We start from the raw sequence: 17087 nt of genomic DNA, 5'->3' as shown, positions 1-17087 counted from the left end.
GCATTTTCCATTAGCAAATTGTGTCACCATTTTTGTTTATATTTGCAGCTGCGTATCATGGCAGTTGTCTCATAACACTTTGCACAGGCTGCATTGAGGAAAGACAAAAGCCAAAGGTTAACTTGGTTTTATTTTGGCCTGCAGAGGAACAAGGACAGGTGGTCTGTGAGGCTTGATGGTTTGTAAACTGAGCCAGTGTGATTTCAGCCTGGCACTTGGATTCACACTAAAGGCTGCACACACCAAAGAATACACACATTCACATAACTAAGAACATTGTCTGTAAAAAATCTTTTGTGATTTTGTTGGGATTGTACATGAAAGACAGTAATGCACTGATGCGAAGAGAAAGGAGAAGGCAAATGTTGGTAAATTTTTTACAAGTCTTAAAGGTGTAGAGGGCCTCTTTTATTTGAAGACCGCCACATAAAAATCAGTGCAACTGAGGCTTGTCGGAGAACATCAGCAAACGAACAACATCACGAGGACGAAGGAACGCGGCAGACAAGGTTTACAATACAGTTTCGCAGAATGCAAATACGAGAGCACGACTGAAAGCCTATCACAACGTTGCCGTTGCACTCAAAACGACGGAGCGGGACGGGAGAGCATGAATCAGAGCCCAGAGTCCCATGGCCACGTTTTAGAGGAGCTGCAGGAATCCACAGCTTAGATGGTGGAATGTGTTTACGCTTACAATTAGTTGAGCTCTCCACCAACATGATGTGTATGAAAGAATGGCAAGATGATCAGCCATTGGTAAATAAAGAAACAATGGCATTAGATGATTAAAATTTGTCATTAGCCATGTGTTTAATATGGAAAGTTAATCTGGTCAGATGAGACCAAAATCAAACATTTACACTTAAACTATAAAGAGGTGACTTATATAAATATAAATATACTGTATATATATTTATACACACAAATCATGTTGAAAGACTCTTCTCTCTCCTCTGTGGTCTTCTGCTGCAGTGATGTTTAGGATTTAGATATTTGCAGGTGAACGTTGTTTCTTCTTTGCCTGTCTGTTATTGTCAGCCTCATAAAACAGGCATAAAAAAAGAGAACTACAGCATCAGCTTTAAGTTTTCACCAGAACATTTTATTAACTTTGTTATCCTCAGGCTTTTTAAGGTCAAGAAACATTTTCTTTTTCTTTAGGGTGGACATATAAGCAGTTCAAATGTTTCACAAGTGCAAAAACCACAAAACAAAACAGTGCAATTAACCCGAATGCAAAAAAAAAAGAAAGAAATTGCTGCAATTACTTTTTCTTTAATAATCTAAGTAATTTTGAATATCGCGTGTAAAGTCTGCAGATACAGTCATGCATGCTGAATCCTGTCTCGTGTCTTTGCTGATTCTATGGAAGAACAATCCCTGCAAGGTCTTCTACAATTTCTTACACTGTAAAACTGAATTTATCATCAAAATGTCCACAAAGACCAATCTACTGGTTGGCATCAAAAAGCTTCTTCCTGCCCTCCATTCCGGACATGGCTTCCACGTTCTTCCTCCAGTCTGTCACTTCCTCCTTCTGATTAGGCAAAGAACATAAAAAAAGTCTCAGCAGTTTTGAGAAATACTACACACCATACATATGTAAGTATGGACAAAAAAATGACTGTAAAACATTGTAGAATGATGTTTGCAATTAAGTAAAAAGCAAGCAATAAAACAAGAAATGTGGTAAATGGAGGAAAACTATTTGAATTTTTTGCCAAGTGCAGTTAAATTACTTTCTTTTCCAAAGGTTAGAAATAAAATTAGAATTTGATATGTGAATGTTTCTGAATAATGAACTGATTCGGTGATGGGGTGTTCTAGTTCTCTCACATAACTGTAGATGCTGCAGCCATTAAGATTCGCACATTTACCTTTTCCTCCTCTTTCTTCACAGTCTTGAGGTTGACTTTAAAGTCCACGCTCTCTTTAACCCTTGAACCCAGCAAAGCTCCCAGCATGGCGTCCGCAGAGATCTTTACTCTCTTCAGAGCGGGTCGCTTCATCTTACCCTTCAGATCAAAGACCTTCCGATTGAGATCCTCGATCTGTGGATTCAAATGTAAAAATTCAAGTGCAAAGAACACGTTTAGTAAGATCTGCTGATATTTTCACTGAATCTGTTGATCCGTCACACAGTAGTTCAAGTAAAAGAACTTTGCAGATCTATTCATTCATCATCATCATTAATGTGAAAAAAAGCAAACAATAAATAGAATTCACTGGCACTTAAACTAGACGAAATGAAGGAATGAATCCAGACCTCCTTGATGTTTTTGGCCACCTTGGCTTCGATGTCGTACCGTTCTTCATCTGCCACATCTATCTTGCGGTGCAGCTCTTTGCACAAAGTCTGGAAAGTTATGATTACAGTTAAAGCTAGTGTCGAATGCAGCCTACGCCACAGTGATTTAGCTGTTTGCAAAACATCTGAATGAGTCTTCCTCCGATGCGCTCACCTGGAGGTCCTGAACAGACAAACCAGACAGCTGGAGAGGAGGAACCTTCTCTGTGAGAGTAACTTCTTTCTGCTGAATCCTCTCCTCCTTGGTCTTCTCCAACATCACAGCTGCTGTTTTCAGCAGCTTGGTCTGTCAGGCAAAAAAAAAAAAAAAAAAGAGAGGAGATCAAACAATCCCCCATTTGGATAAAAAAAAAAGACTTCATAAAAGGAGACACTACCTTAAGATATAGCCTTCGAGATGCAGAGATCTTTGATTTTCTCTTAAAGACAAAAACGAAAAAAGTAATTTTATTCTTATTTTTGATTTAATTTGAGCTGCAACAAATGTATCAATTCCTTACCGGTCTGTGTTGGACGTTATGACATGAGGAAAAAAAGGAAGAAAGGAAAAAGGAAGTGAGGATAATTTCTATATATTTTTTTGTATAATAAATATTCTTTCACAGATATCAGAAAAACATTGTCACTTACGCTTCAGACATGTCTATTGCTCCTGTTGAAAGATTAGACCTTTTATTATTATCAGTTTAGGTGATAGTTACATCATTTGCCTTGATGGTTATTGCAGTATAAAATCACAGTCTAATTCCATGTTGATTTGATCAAATAAAATGTATTTTGAAGTTTGTCTGCAGTCACACACATTTTATTGACATCAGTTTCTCTCAGTCATCCAGACCTTGGAGCTCCATCACACTGACTCTGAGCCTTTAAATTAGTAACACTTCATGCTCAAGTGCTGTGAATACTTGGAATGATTTTCCTTTTTGAATCCAATTTGGGCTCTATCCAAGTTTAGAGTAGCTATCTAAAAATCACATTCAGATTTAGTTTGTGTAAACTAAATGTATAGCACAAGTTAGGATTTTTTTTTTTGTTTTTGAAAATTTGCAATCTCAGCTATTACTTGGATAAAAAGTCACAATACTGTCTAAAATATCTAAATTTGGGGTTAAAAATCTGTATATTTGCAGCACTTTAATGTATAAACAGTAAACTAAAATGTATCTTTCTGCTAAATATGCCAATGTAATCTAAACTCAAACTTTTAGCTTGTTTTTTTTTTTTTAAACAAACTGCATTAGGTGAGAAATTTATCTGTAAATTATTAAATCTATGCCGCATCGTCATTAAACAAAGAGATTAACGTACCTTATATTTAATCTCTGCGGAAAACAAGTTGATATGATATGACTCTGACTTTAAATAACAAGAACTAATCTCAAGTCTCAAATTTAATAGCTCCTATTGCCTTCTGTGAGTGGCCAACTAAAATAGCGTCTTCTGTCCTGACAGCCAACAAACCGTATTTCTCTACTCTCCCACCACCCTATGCCAGGCTGTGCCAAAGCACACAATAGTCTCAATATGATATGGTCATGTGTGTTTGAAAATTTTCTGAATGTGGTTATGCATCTGATTTTGAATTCAATATTTTGGATTAGTAAGTTATTTTTGTGCCTTAAGACAACTGCAGTTGTAAAAGTTTAGTTAAAAAAAAAAAAAAAAAAAAAAGAAAAAAAAGCCACCTGGATGGTCAAATTGAGTGGTTAATTTTTCAAAAATAAAAAAAAAGCAAAGAAAAAGAGTGAGAATTCAGAGATTTGGTCATGGTGCTTTATTCAGCTTAATGTGTATTACAAATAGGGAGACAGCACCATCGTCTGTCCACTACAAATACTGCACTTCCATAGCGTAAAACCTTTTTTTCTTTTTTTTCTTTTTTTGTACCACAATCTCAGTTTGCATTAAACTATGGCTATTATTCCTGCAGTGGTATCGTAATTTAAATTCAATCACGACTAAACATTGTTATGATCGTTTCATTTCAGCAGGAAATTCAAAACTTTTCAAACGCTCACAATACGATTTGACTCAACGACTGCGATCTGTAACGTCAGCATTTGGAAATGACTGATTATTTAATATGCGCATTGTTTCATTGTCCTGCATTAAATAGCTTCTTCCTGCCCTCCATCCCAGAGAGGGCCTCCACATTCTTACGCCAGTCGGTCACTTCTTCCTTCTGTTTGAAGAAGAAAAGAAAAAATAAATAAACGATTGAGAGCAATTTTGTCATTTCTTTTTTCTTTATATTTGCGTGGATTTTGGCATTTTACCTTATCGTCTTCTTTTTTCACCGTCTTGAGGTTTGCCTTGAAGTCGGCCTTCTTGAGTTTGGTAGCGTCCGTGCACGCGCCCAGCATGTCGTCTGTGGTCTTCTTCACTCTCTTCAGGCTGGGCTTCTTCATCCCCTTCAACTCGATGATCTTCTGTTTCAGTGACACAATCTGCCAAACAAGCATCCCCCATTCAAGAAAGACCGCCACGTCTGCATCAACTAAAACGTGACTCCAACCTTCTGCGTACCTCATGCTCATTTTTGTTGACTTTAATTTGCATGTCGTAGCGCGTCTCGTCAGCGACGTCTAGCTTCTTGTGCAAGTCTTTGCAAAGTTCCTGTGTGGGAAAAAAAAAAAAAAAGGAGAGGATGCAGTCAAAAGGGATGTCAAATAGTGACGCGTTGCTTAGAGGTATCTTCGGCTAGAGTACCTGGAGTTCCTGGGCTGACAGTCCTGACAGCTTGAGCGGAGGAACGCTCTCATTCACAACTCTTTCCTTCTCCAGTTCTTTCTCTTGACTTTCAGCAACCAGCATTGAAGCTGCCTTCTGCAGCAGCTTACCCTAAGACACAACAAGGCCACAGTTAGAGAGCTGGTAAATGGAACTGGGGCTTGCAAAAAGTGGTATATAACAAGAATGTTTTGATTATTGTTCCTGCTGACACTAATCTGTGTCATTTAGAAAAGGGGCTTGAATTAAAACAACACACACTTCTTAAAGCACAGGAGCCGCAAAGTGCATCAGAGTAACTAATATCCAGGTTCCTTGCTGTTACATGCTCCACTTTACTGATGTGAATATGATTCTTACCAGTGTTAACACTGATGTGCTTTTTCCCCCTGACATGAACAGTTTTCTCATAACAGCGTATTTAGTACAACATTCTAAATATGCTGCTCCGACACTAACTATGTTAGCAAAGCTACTACAATGTTCTGATACATACCCCCTTGTTTTCCAACAAAATATTTGACTGGACATAATTTAACTCACTCGGACGCAACTCACTTTTTAGCACTTGCTGAAAGTGCCAGGCTAATTGTTTTACATTTAATCTCTGTGTTGATATGATTCACGTCCCAAGAGCCAGCTTCTGTGGCTGAGGATCAGATTGCCAAGCTCCCCGCCCTCGGTCACCACCCATCTCACTCACAGGTGGTGAGGCCATGGGAAGGGAGACCCACGTCTCCTTTTCGGGCTGTGTCCGATTGAGCTCCGAGGGTCCATGAGTGGGGACCCTGGTGGCCCACGTACGGATGAGGGAACACTGTTTTCAGCATCATAAGGGGTCTTTGGGCTGTGCTTTGTCTGGTTCCTCACCTAGGACCTGTCTGCCTTAGGTGACCCTACCAGGGGCATGAAGGCCCTGACTGCATAGCTCCTAGGATCACTGGGACACTCAAATCCCTCCACCATGATAATGTCACAGCCCACGAGCTTTGTGGAGGTCATGACAGAAAGAACGAAGTCACGGACACAAGTGGCCAAGACTGTTTTTTTTTTCTGTACAGTGGCTGGGCTCTCCCTTAGAGATAAGGTGAGAAGCTCAGTCATCCAGGAGGGACTCAGAGTAGAGCCGCTGCTCCTTCACATCGAGAGGAGCCAGTTGAGGTGGATCAGGCATCTGGTCAAGATGCCTCCTGGACACCTCCCTGGTGAGGTGTTCCAGTCATGTACCACCAGGAGGAGACCCAGAGAAGGACATGCTGGAGGGACGATGCCTTGAGATTCTCCCAGAGGAGCTGGTCCCAGCGGCTGGAGAGAGGGAAGTCTGGACCTCCCTACTTAGGCTGCTACCCCCAAGACCCGACTCTGGATAAGCAGAAGAAACTAGACTTGTATGTGGACAAAACTCTGAAACGAAGAGTTTATTAAAAAATGTTATGACTAGTCTTTCAGCTGTATCTTACCAGATATTTTAAGAAATGTCAGTTTTTTATTTATGTCTGGGAAAGAGAGACATTTAACTGCAGGTGAACAACAAAGCAAATCATGTTTCACTCATCAAACAAGAGCTCCAAACCTGCAGATTGCGTTGGGACACCATTTATATACTTTGGAAAAATATGGCTTTCAGAGCTACAAGACTTACTTTTATTAGCAGTCGACGTGTGGCTGCAAATTTCCTTTTTGGCTTTTTCTATGATAATAATAATAAAAAAGAAACATGTCAGGTTTCTGCATCGTTTACTATGAATTATTTTCCATTGTAATTTATGTAAATTTCATTTCATAACATTCTGACTCACCGGTCTTCATCATCACATGAGATCAAAAACCACCACAAAATAAAGAAAAACAATTAATACCACAGAAATAGTCATTTTAAACATGTAATAAAACAATAAAGAAAGAGAGAAGCCAACAGTTACTCTTCATTGAGTAACATGAGACAATGATTCATCACTTCAAAACTTTTTCCATACATTTACGACATTCAATTAAACTACAAAACAATCAAATCTGAGGACAAAATACAAAAACGTGCCATAAACTATTTGCATTAGTCTGTACAACTTTAAACTAAGACTTTGTTAAAGGCCCTTTTGGTAGTAGCCTTTCACTTTGCCTCATCTTAATTTGAAAATATTTGCATACATATTTCCCCCACAAAGTTCGGGGAAATTTTAGCCAGACTTCAGTGTCCTCATGAAGGGACATGAATCCTGTCCTGTGCTGCAGTCGAAGCATGTGAAAAATACAGGAAATGGCTGCAAGATGCACAACACAACCAGGCCTTATTGAAATTTTATTCAGTCTTGCCATCAATCTTACCTATTCGTTAGTTAAGGAGAAAAGTGTGTGTTTTGTGGCATCCCTGTTGTTCCATATTTATCCCAGTTTTTGGTAGCTGTTTCTATTTGATGCTTGGGGATTTTTTTTTTGTACCCTTCCCCTGAGCTGTACCTTTGATCCTTTTTAACTTGTCATCAACCTAAGCCTGTCAACTTAGGACATCCAAACTTTATTTTTAGCACAATTCTTACTGCTGTGTGCATAAGAAGATTCAACAAATGATTCATTTTAAGGGTTTGCAAATTTGGGGTATTTTCATGTTTTGCTTCTTTATTTTTATTTTAACTTTGAATTCACTTCAACTGTACGGGATACACTTTACGCTATGTGTAGAAAAAAGTTTGAAGCGATCTTTCAGAGCCTCATTTTGGGCATAAAAATAGGAATACCTAATAATACCTACTTTAGGTTGAATTTCTTTCTCTTTTTTTGTATTATTTGGAGTACTGTAATCAATTGTGAAGAAATCATGAGGTTATTACTCACCCCTCAGACATCACAGCAGTGTGTCGTTCCTGAGAAGAAACAAAGTGTTTCACCGACCATTTCAAACTCACTACATTTACGTCTCAATTAGAACCGTTTTGTGGCCCAGACATTTTTAGTATTTCATGTGAGTTAATTCTATATGCAAGTATTTAATCTTGTTGATTTTGAAATAAGTTTCTGTTCTCTTCCAGGCATGTGTTTTTAAAAAGAGCTGAGGTGGAGCCTGGAGCCTGTTGTACAGCTATATTTGACCACATTGTCACCATTCCTTCCTGAGTGCTGCATGCTTTCACTGGTTTGACGAATCCAGGCAAGATACAGATGATCTGCAGTATGCAAACATAACGTATGCCTACATATCGGCTTTTTTGTCTATTTTATTCTTGTTTTTCTAGCAGCGAAGGGCACATTTTAACAAAAACAACAAAAAAAAGCACACTATTTAAAGAGAGCTTGCACCATAAATAGTCTGCAGCTTTGCCAACCGTTTTATAAAGGTTAATCATTATCAGCTGTCATATCAATAACCATAATTTTGTAAGTCTCATATTGCGCTGGCTGACCTAGGCAATCGAGAATCCAGAAAGTAGCTGGAGGTGAAAGTCAAAACTAGGCTGCCATGTTCAAAAAGTCACGTAAAGACCTTGACAAAAGTGGCGACCTGGGCGTGCATCTCATACGCAAATACCAGGGCAGTGTAAGTTTCAGGGAATGCCGCCTTCATTATTTTAGCAAAGTTAGACTTGACACGGCCCAGGCAAATATTGTAGATAATGTTACGCAGATTCCTGGGCTGCAGTCACTGCCTTCTCTCCATCTCACAGTGCTAGTTGGAGGTTTCTAAGTGGTGCTCTCAATAAGCCTAATTGACTGCTATTTTCTACTGACAAAAGGTCATTGGCTGCTGCGCTTACCTTTGACGATGAGCGAAAAACAGACGGGCCAGCAGTTTAGCTGTAAAGGAAAAGCACTTTATGATAAATAGTGAAAGTTCTGCGTATTCAAAGCAATGATGCTATTGGCTCATTAAAATAGACACCCCCGTCCACCTGACAGTTCCCACATCACAATCCACAATGCCTTTTTGATTTGCCCTCAACCCGTGACCCATTTATTTCATGTGATTGTCTCGCACAAGGACACACCTCACACGTCTCTGCAATGACAGCTGAGCTACTCTCTTTCCAGAGGCCATGAGCTCGGAGCATGTGTTCCTTTTAAACTGGTCGCATGGTGTTGCCAAGCAGAGGCCAGAGGATTGTTTCAAAGACTTGTTGTTCTGAGGAAGCTTTTAATGCTAATGGTACGGTACAAGGTGCAAAAGAATACAGGCAAATACTCTATGAATGCTACAGTTTTCTATTAGTAAACAGCGTGGATTATATAAAGTAAGTAAAGTAGCAAAAAAAGCCCTTAACCATGGAAGGTCACAAACATCCAGAAACACTGTTTTGGTTAAATGCTACCTTAGGATCTAACTTATAATCGCCTTGGTTAACCTCTTATGTAGAGGGAGATAGCCCATACCCTTTTGTCTGGAAGGGTTTCAAAAGACCTTCCTATCTGTCGGTCTGGTGACATGTGATACATCTGACCACAGAGTCCAGTAGGAGACAGAATAACTCAGAGACAAGGCGATAAGAATTAACACTTTCCCACAGCCACATTGCTGTCCTAAACATGGTCCCTTGCAAAGTTATTCACACCCGTTGTATTTTATCTCCTTACTACCAAACAAAAAAAAAAAAAAAAAAAAAAAAAAATTAAAAGAAATCCTGTGCTTCTTTTTAGAACTGGTGGTTACTCTCAGAAGTAAAATGATGTCCTATTCTAAAAATGAAATGACACAAGTTTTAAAAAATTTTGTTATCAGTTAGGGGTGCACCGATTTATCGGCCAGCCGATTTATTGGTGCCGATTTCCTTAATTTTGGGAGATCTTATCCACTGGTCTTATCTAGGTTGGCAAAGGTCTAAGAATCAACCCCTGTCCTCTTTTGCTCTCCGATGAGAAAGGTTTGATTGACAGACCCGGCCCACCAAGTTATGTCTGCACATTTAACAATAGTGACCTCACTGTTGCCAACTCAACAACTTTCTTGCTATATTGAGCAACATTTCAGACAAAAAATATTGGTATTGACCAAAATCGGAATCGGCAGGTTAAGCTTTTTAAATGATCTGTAATCGGTGATCGGCCAGAAAATTGCAATTGGTGCACCACCATGTTTCAGGGCTCCAACTCTTGTACCAGACTTCAAACAGAACTTCTTACGGTTTTCTTTCACCAACTCACTCCTACCCATTCTTCATTAAAGATCAGATAGTGTGTGTAGTGTAGATTTGTCATGTTCCAATTTCTTACCACATTGCTGATACAATGCAATAGAACTTCCTGGACTACAGTAAGCTTGATCTAAATACTATGCATTCGAGCTGGCTGTTAATGCAACATGTGACTCCTGCTGTTTGATGCAACATAAAACTTCTTAATATAAAACATGGTAATATAAAATGTCTTTATTGATCTTCATAACTCAGTTATGCTGTTATTTTTCTGATTTTGCTCAGCGTGTGAATATGAAAGGTCCTTTTGCCCTGTAAAATCAGGTCACCTTCTCAGTATAAATATGTTAGTTACTGCCCTCTAGTGGGGCTGCCTCTTCGTTTCAGAGGTAAATATGCCCTATAGCAGTAATTCACATGGCACTCTCTACAGTGATGAAAAATATTCAAATATGTGCAGAAATGATGGAACCAAGACAGTCACACGGTGCTGTCTTTTCTATGAAAATGGAAGCCATTAACCACAGTTGAGAACGCCTCCTTCCTGTGTTATTCAGAAGTCACAAGGTGATAAAAATCAGACAAATAACACAGGATGACAGCAGACAAGTCTGAGCTCTAGTCTTACTTGAAGCTTCTCAGACTGCCTTGAAAATATAAATGCAAAGTTTTCAGGATCTGCATAATAATGATCAGTTTGCCTTTTTTAATTTTCAGTGTGATGGCTGCACTCAAAGCATCATCATCATCAACATCACCGTCATCTCTTAGGATTTTGACAAAGGACTGCAATCAGATGGTGAGATTTAAATACTGCCTTCAAATCTAATGGTGCTTCTACTAAAATGAGCAAGAATTACATGAAAGCATGTATATTTTCTGTTTTTTCTTTTATTTTCAGGGCCTTGACAATTACCGAGAGTGTAAGTATATATATATATTTTTTGCTTTAAATTGTTTTACCATTGACAAACTGGTCACTTAAACATGCGGTGGCTCTCAGAGGTCTGCACATCTTTGTTAATAAAGGTTCTTGTGATGTAAAAAGATGAAACCATGATACATTATTTTCCCTTTCCACCCATAATGTGATATTTGTTCTGTACAATTCAGCTAAGAAAACAAACCATTCAGAGAAAAGAAATTTGAATAACCTGAATAAATAAAAGTTTGCACCATGCCTGAGAGAGTACACACTTGGTTATAGCGAACCTGATTGATGTGAGATAAAGTTGAACCATCTTAGGGTTTTTCTGACTGCTCCAGATATGTTAAGTGGATGGATTTAATCGTACAAAGGTATCTGTCAGGAGAAAGATACCAAAAAACAACAAAGAATTTGATGAAACCAGATTAGGATTAGGGACAGAGGCATTTTCTTCCACCAAAGAAATAATCCAGGCTTGGGTAAAATCTCCCATCCGATAGTAACATGTTGTGGTCTGACAAAGCACTTTACCTTTGGTACCATATTTCCAAATGTATGTTTGGCACAAAACCAACGCTGCACAACACTGACATGTTATAATATAAACACAGTGAAACGTGATGGGCATACTAGCATGAGGTTTTTCTTTTCTTCAGCTTTTTTAAACCAGATATATATATATATATATATATATATATATATATATATATATATATATATATATATATATATATATATATATATATATATATATATATATATATATATATATATATATATATATATATATATATATATATATATATATATATATATATGTAATTGTTTTAGGAATCACAAAACAATGTGACACAATGACAGGGCTGTGTGAATTTTTAAGAGCCATATATAGTAACATAAAACCCTCCATTATCAGCCAACTGCTCAGACATGGAAAAGGTTCCTCAGGTGAAAGCTTCTGTAGGTCCAGAGTGGGATTCTGTACAAGTACAAACCAGCAAGGACGGATCAGTTCCTGTTGTGAATGTGTCTTGGAAACTACAAAGTGATGGTGAGTAATCTCATTCCAACAAAAAAAAAAAATCAGTATTTTTTTATATTTTTTGTTTTTGATTATGTAGCCTGGTTGGATGAGTCACAAAAGGTCATTAACTTCCTCATGAACTTGTGTGTGTTCACAGCGTCCTTAAGGGCAATCAATGGCTCAGAGATAAACATCAGAGATGAAACTACAAATCAAAGTGTGTGCGAGCAGATTCATTTCTCTGTTTATGACATAGAAAATTCAAAGCAGGAAAGGGTAAGAGCAAGCAAGCGTTTCTGTTGTCATCAAACTTACTGTTTTGTTTTATACCATTCTGTTTTCACGATCAGGTTTATGCTCTCCTGCGATTCCATCGGTCTCTTTGAGGACGATTTGAAAAACACAACTTTCATTTCAATAATCAAACCATTTGGTTGTTTTTGCCATCTATTGACTCCTATAGAACGCCTGGCTTCCTGATAAAACATTACATTTAAAGCTGTTCTGTTTGGTTCCTTAGCAAAACAGCGCTTAGACATATTTTAAAATATGAGAACAGATGGTTCACTTCGCTTTTTAAATTATGTAAAGGCCTGGGAGTCTACTTTATCTTTATTGTTTTAGAGAAATACAGATCTTTATTTATAATATATTTATTAAAATAAAAACACAACTAAAATGACAAATAACCCAGTTTCTATATTGTATTGACGCAACAAAAATAAAATTAAATTTAAAAATCTCTGAGTGTAATTTGACTGTTTTCTGTCTCTAGTCTTGCTGAAATATTTCTCTCTAATGAAAGGGGCCTCAGAAAAAAAAATATTGGCATCATTTTTTAAAACTTGTTATTTTTTTATCATTGCAACAGGGATTTTTCAATTTATTTACTAAATAAATTCAAACTGTTTGTCTTGTAAAGTACCTTAGAATGACATTTGTTCTGTGTTACACATCGAATTAAACTGATTGAAATTTTAAGAATCAATTTTGATCGTATCACTATTTTTTTTCTTCTTTTGTTTTGTTTATTGCTGCTAGTGGACTTTTTCCTTGGCTGTTGTGGTAGAACCGGAGCATACGTACAACATCACAGTGTTTCACTTCCCTGAACCTGACATCAAACATTACAGGATTAAGACCCAAACTACTGTACCAGGTAGATTCGTCTTTAGATAGAGACAGTGACAGTTATTTAGAATGAGCTTTAGTTTAATAGAAACCAACTTAGAACAGAGAAAAATGCTTATTTTTATTAACATAAGGTCCTGCAGTCCAGTGATATTACAAAATTTTGTCTCCCACTACTGCAAATAACAATACTTAAATAATCTAATCAATAACAGCAATAAAAATAAAATGTTCTAATCAGTTGTTTGTTATGTCCTCTGCTTGGGCCAGGATGTAAAGACCCCAGAATCAAAAACTCCCAACTGTGCCAGGAGAACGGTAAATGTTTCATCTTCTCTTGAGTTCAAATGTGGCACACGGGAAGCTCAAGGACTAAAATACAGCTGATTTGGTTTGTCTTTGGATAATTTAGGTAGTCTATGGAATCCCAGGATAGCTGCTGCGCTCAGTGACAAGAAAGATTTGATTAATGTGGAGTTTGACTCGGCGGAGCATTCAGAGAGCTACCTCGTCTCCGTCCAGAGTGGAAGTGTAAATTGTTCCAAACTGGTCAATAAGGTAGAGCACCTCCACAGACGCATCTTGATAAAATGCATCATATAAAAGATTTTGCATTCCCATAATTAAATCCAAAAATAGAGGCCTCTTAATGCTGCTCATAATGTGGAAAGTTAAGCGTGAGGAAAGCATGTAAAAGGCACGCAAGCAACACAGAGAAGACTGTGAAGTACAATCCATTTAGGCGTTTTGGTGAGAGTCAATTGACTGTGGATTAAATAGCTGGAATTAAACTCAGCGGCCCAAAATCCTCTTTTCAGATGAAAGTTAATTTTGCATTTTGATTGAAATCAACATCTTAGCATTTGAAGGTAAACTGAAAAGGCAGAGGATTCAATTTTCAATCTGATGTTGGTCTACTGACAGATTTTATTAAACTTTTGTGTAGATGTGGGCTATTTCAGTTGTTAACAACTGAGGTAAATTTAATCCCTGTGGCCGCCCTTTTACTACTCAGTGTAGGAGGTTTTACTTTTTGAATTACATTGCTGAAATAAATTAACTTTATGCTACTATTCTGTCTTATTTTAGATTCCCCTGGAAGAATATTGTCTATGAAAGTAAACTATAGGGCTAATAACCCTTACATTCCTTATCTAGGATTAATTATTTTCTGTTTGGTAAACCAACAGGAAAACAGGACGCGTCTGAATGTGACGCTGGGGTGTGTTTCGTTTCATTTGTCACAATACGAAGTAACGGTGAGTCCGATTTGCAAAGCCGAACCTTAATGAAACAATACTTTCTGCCGCGAGAACATTTTAAGAGTTTATCTCACTTTATGTTACAGATCCAACCATATTTCATTGGCTGCAAAAATAACTGTGAGAGTGCTAAGAAAAACATAACAAGAAGGCAAAGTAGGTCGCATGCTTGTCTGTAAGTTTTCAAATATAATATTTTGCTCTTCTTTTTCTCTTAATATTTGTCTTCGTTTCTTGATATTTCTTTAATGACAGGCAGCAGATCGATAAAGATCTGTTTAGGAATGATGTTGATCTTCGTTGGTGTTCTTGTTTATTTGCTGCAGAAAGCGTCTCACAAAGGTTAGTTTCCTTTCAAATGCACTACAAAAAAAATCGTATAACAGAAGACTCTAATAAATATATGGTGACTTTATTTTGTATCTCAGCGCCTCCAGTCACTCCTGCCTCGGCTGACAAGCAGCAGCCGGACGTTTTTCACGTTCAAGAGAGAAAACGCGTCCTCGTCATTTACTCCCTCGACCATCGGTTATATAAGAACATCGTTCTGAAGTTTTCCGCCTTCTTAGCGGCGAAATGTGGCACAGACGTGGTCCTGGACCTGCTGGATTCAACCAGACTGGGAGTACTGGGCAGCATCCAGTGGCTTGAGTGGCACAAAGAGCAAATTGAGAGGTCTTCAGATAAAATATTATTTCTTTGCTCCCGAGGAGTCCAAGCTAAATGGAGAGCCATGTGCGGAGGCAAGCAGGTTTTTCTGAGAGAGGACGCTCTCTCTCCTATCGGTGACACGCTCACTCCTTCCCTGACTCTCCTGGCGCCATATTTTATCCGCTCGGCGTCGTTTGAAAAGTATATCGTGGCGTACTTTGATGACGTATGTTCCGAGGAAGACATCCCGTCGCCCTTCAAGATTACAGTGCGCTACAAGCTGATGAAGCAGTTTGAGGAGGTCTTCTTCCGAATCCTGAACACAGAAAAACACGAACCGGGCCGAGTGAAGCAAATCAGCGGGCTCTCGGAGGACAAATACCACGAGTGTCCTTCAGGGGGCGCCCTAAGAGACGCCATAGAGGCCTTCCGCAAGTATCAGCTGGAGCATCCGTACTGGTTCCAGGAGGAGTTACTGGAACGCTCCGAGCTGGAGGACCTGGAGGCCACAGAGGAAGGCGATGAAGAGAAAATAGGAATTACAGACCACTTAGCATGTGTGTTCAATTCGGTCCAACTCATCAGTGACATGGAGATCCAAAAACGTCTAACAATAAATGAAACAAAGTTTCGGCTGGCTGAAAAGCATCAAACGTGCTCAACGCTGGAGTTCAACTCTCACACTGTACAGGGCATTCAGCTGCTTTAACAAGATTACCTGGAGGTTTTCACCTCCCCATTTATTTCAAGGGAGAATCATATAAATCTCTTGTCACTGTTGTGCGATATTTACAGGGTTAAATGTTATTTATATCCTTGGCAGGTTTGGGGTTAAAGTCCACTTTTTATTTTCCTAGAACGTTTCTTGTGACAGGAAGAATTAAAAAGGTTTTGCTTTTATTTGAAGTAAACAAAGCATAAATCCCAATTTGAACCTTACGGAGAATCTGTAGAGAGAGTTAAAAATTAGTGTGATGGCCAGGAGGCCTTCCAGTCTTGAAGACTGAGAGCAAACAAGTAAGCTGCTAAGCAATTATGAAGTTTTAATTGATGTAAAAGCCAATAAAGAATTTTTCAGTCATCATTGAGAAGGGCTTAGATAATTTTTGACATGTTTTCTTTGTTTTATTTACTTTTATTAATCAAATGTAAATTTTCCATCTCTTGAGGGACGCTTGTATAATTACCAGAAACTTGTTGGCTTAATAAAGATAATTTTGTTCTCTAGATCAGTCAGCACTGGACATTTTTTATATGAGCATGATTGTTTAATTGTTTTTTGCATTGTTTTGTCCATGTCACAGTGTAATTGTAGTCTTTTTGGCAGATTACAGCTCAGACAGTGGAGAGCTGTGCTTGATGGCTGTGGGCTGTGTAAATAGTGTTTGGGTCAAAGTTTAGCTTCCTGGCCAAAGTTTGGCCAGGAAGCCAAACTTTTCATTAGACAAGAGAAGGTAAGCTTCAAACTTTTTTTTGGAGAATAGGTTTTTGAGGAAATAATAATAAACTGCAAAAAGTTATGCTGTAACTACTTTGGATGTAGGTGTTTATTTGTTGTAACTGGAGAAAGTTTTTGTTTTCCTTTCAAACAATTGTTCTTGTATTAGAAAGATCTTTCTTGTATTAGTTATTTTTCACAGCTTGTTTTTCTTTATTAAATATGTTTTTTCGTTTCCCCTTTGGAAAGTTTTTTTTATTATTTTTTTTTAAATGTCCTCAAAACTAAAATGTGCATTAAAACCTAAAGAATTAGTTTTCTTTTCAAGCTGGTTCTGTCTTCAGAGACTAAAGAGGATTTCTTTCAGGGCAATAAAACTACATCTCTGCTCCAATGTGCAGTTTTTAAGAATTTCTCTTTGTTGCTGTTGCTGTGTGCCATGGAGAAGAGGCAAAATAAAAGCGCTAGCTTGTTTGGGTATTTGTGTGT

General features: G+C 38.0%; 3 protein-coding genes across 3 annotated transcripts; 1 reads left to right on the top strand and 2 right to left on the bottom strand.

The window, feature by feature from the left end:
• Nucleotides 1-1083: 1083 nt before the first annotated feature.
• LOC106929126 (troponin I, slow skeletal muscle-like) lies at nt 1084-2791 on the bottom strand. The gene is made up of 5 exons (XM_015005810.2): nt 2689-2791; nt 2466-2597; nt 2270-2359; nt 1881-2054; nt 1084-1540 (listed from the first exon to the last, which is right to left on the bottom strand). The coding sequence occupies exons 2-5, from the start codon at nt 2568-2570 to the stop codon at nt 1454-1456; spliced, it is 456 nt and encodes a 151-aa protein (XP_014861296.2). The 5' UTR covers nt 2571-2597; nt 2689-2791; the 3' UTR covers nt 1084-1453.
• A 1282-nt stretch (nt 2792-4073) lies between these two features.
• tnni4b.1 (troponin I4b, tandem duplicate 1) lies at nt 4074-6756 on the bottom strand. The gene is made up of 5 exons (XM_015005798.2): nt 6687-6756; nt 5024-5155; nt 4841-4930; nt 4591-4761; nt 4074-4496 (listed from the first exon to the last, which is right to left on the bottom strand). The coding sequence occupies exons 2-5, from the start codon at nt 5126-5128 to the stop codon at nt 4410-4412; spliced, it is 453 nt and encodes a 150-aa protein (XP_014861284.2). The 5' UTR covers nt 5129-5155; nt 6687-6756; the 3' UTR covers nt 4074-4409.
• A 4023-nt stretch (nt 6757-10779) lies between these two features.
• LOC106929107 (interleukin-17 receptor A) lies at nt 10780-17076 on the top strand. The gene is made up of 11 exons (XM_015005789.2): nt 10780-10963; nt 11066-11087; nt 12009-12143; nt 12274-12392; nt 13158-13275; nt 13518-13565; nt 13660-13805; nt 14438-14506; nt 14596-14665; nt 14765-14851; nt 14938-17076. Exons 1-11 carry the CDS (start codon nt 10853-10855, stop codon nt 15867-15869), a joined length of 1857 nt encoding a protein of 618 aa, XP_014861275.2. The 5' UTR covers nt 10780-10852; the 3' UTR covers nt 15870-17076.
• Nucleotides 17077-17087: the final 11 nt, after the last annotated feature.

The sequence above is a fragment of the Poecilia mexicana genome, unplaced genomic scaffold, assembly GCF_051168715.1.
Source record: "Poecilia mexicana isolate PSO_F unplaced genomic scaffold, ASM5116871v1 scaffold_6, whole genome shotgun sequence".
Taxonomy (NCBI): Eukaryota; Metazoa; Chordata; class Actinopteri; order Cyprinodontiformes; family Poeciliidae; genus Poecilia; species Poecilia mexicana.
The sequence above is the reverse complement of the archived record's forward strand: the minus strand, read 5'-3'. Positions and strand labels throughout refer to the sequence as shown.

Bases quoted from the DNA above. Each gene is read 5' to 3' on its own strand.
- LOC106929126 (XM_015005810.2), bottom strand. From the start codon at position 2,570: ATGTTGGAGAAGACCAAGGAGGAGAGGATTCAGCAGAAAGAAGTTACT. The intron at 2,360-2,465 runs GTGAGCGCATCG...ATAACTTTCCAG, and splicing joins TGTCTGTTCAGGACCTCCAG to ACTTTGTGCAAAGAGCTGCA. The intron at 1,541-1,880 runs GTAAATGTGCGA...TTGCCTAATCAG, and splicing joins TGAAGAAAGAGGAGGAAAAG to AAGGAGGAAGTGACAGACTG.
- tnni4b.1 (XM_015005798.2), bottom strand. From the start codon at position 5,128: ATGCTGGTTGCTGAAAGTCAAGAGAAAGAACTGGAGAAGGAAAGAGTT. The intron at 4,762-4,840 runs GTACGCAGAAGG...CTTGTTTGGCAG, and splicing joins TCAACAAAAATGAGCATGAG to ATTGTGTCACTGAAACAGAA. The intron at 4,497-4,590 runs GTAAAATGCCAA...TTCTTCAAACAG, and splicing joins TGAAAAAAGAAGACGATAAG to AAGGAAGAAGTGACCGACTG.
- LOC106929107 (XM_015005789.2), top strand. From the start codon at position 10,853: ATGATCAGTTTGCCTTTTTTAATTTTCAGTGTGATGGCTGCACTCAAA. The intron at 10,964-11,065 runs GTGAGATTTAAA...TTTTATTTTCAG, and splicing joins CAAAGGACTGCAATCAGATG to GGCCTTGACAATTACCGAGA. The intron at 14,666-14,764 runs GTAGGTCGCATG...CTTTAATGACAG, and splicing joins AAACATAACAAGAAGGCAAA to GCAGCAGATCGATAAAGATC.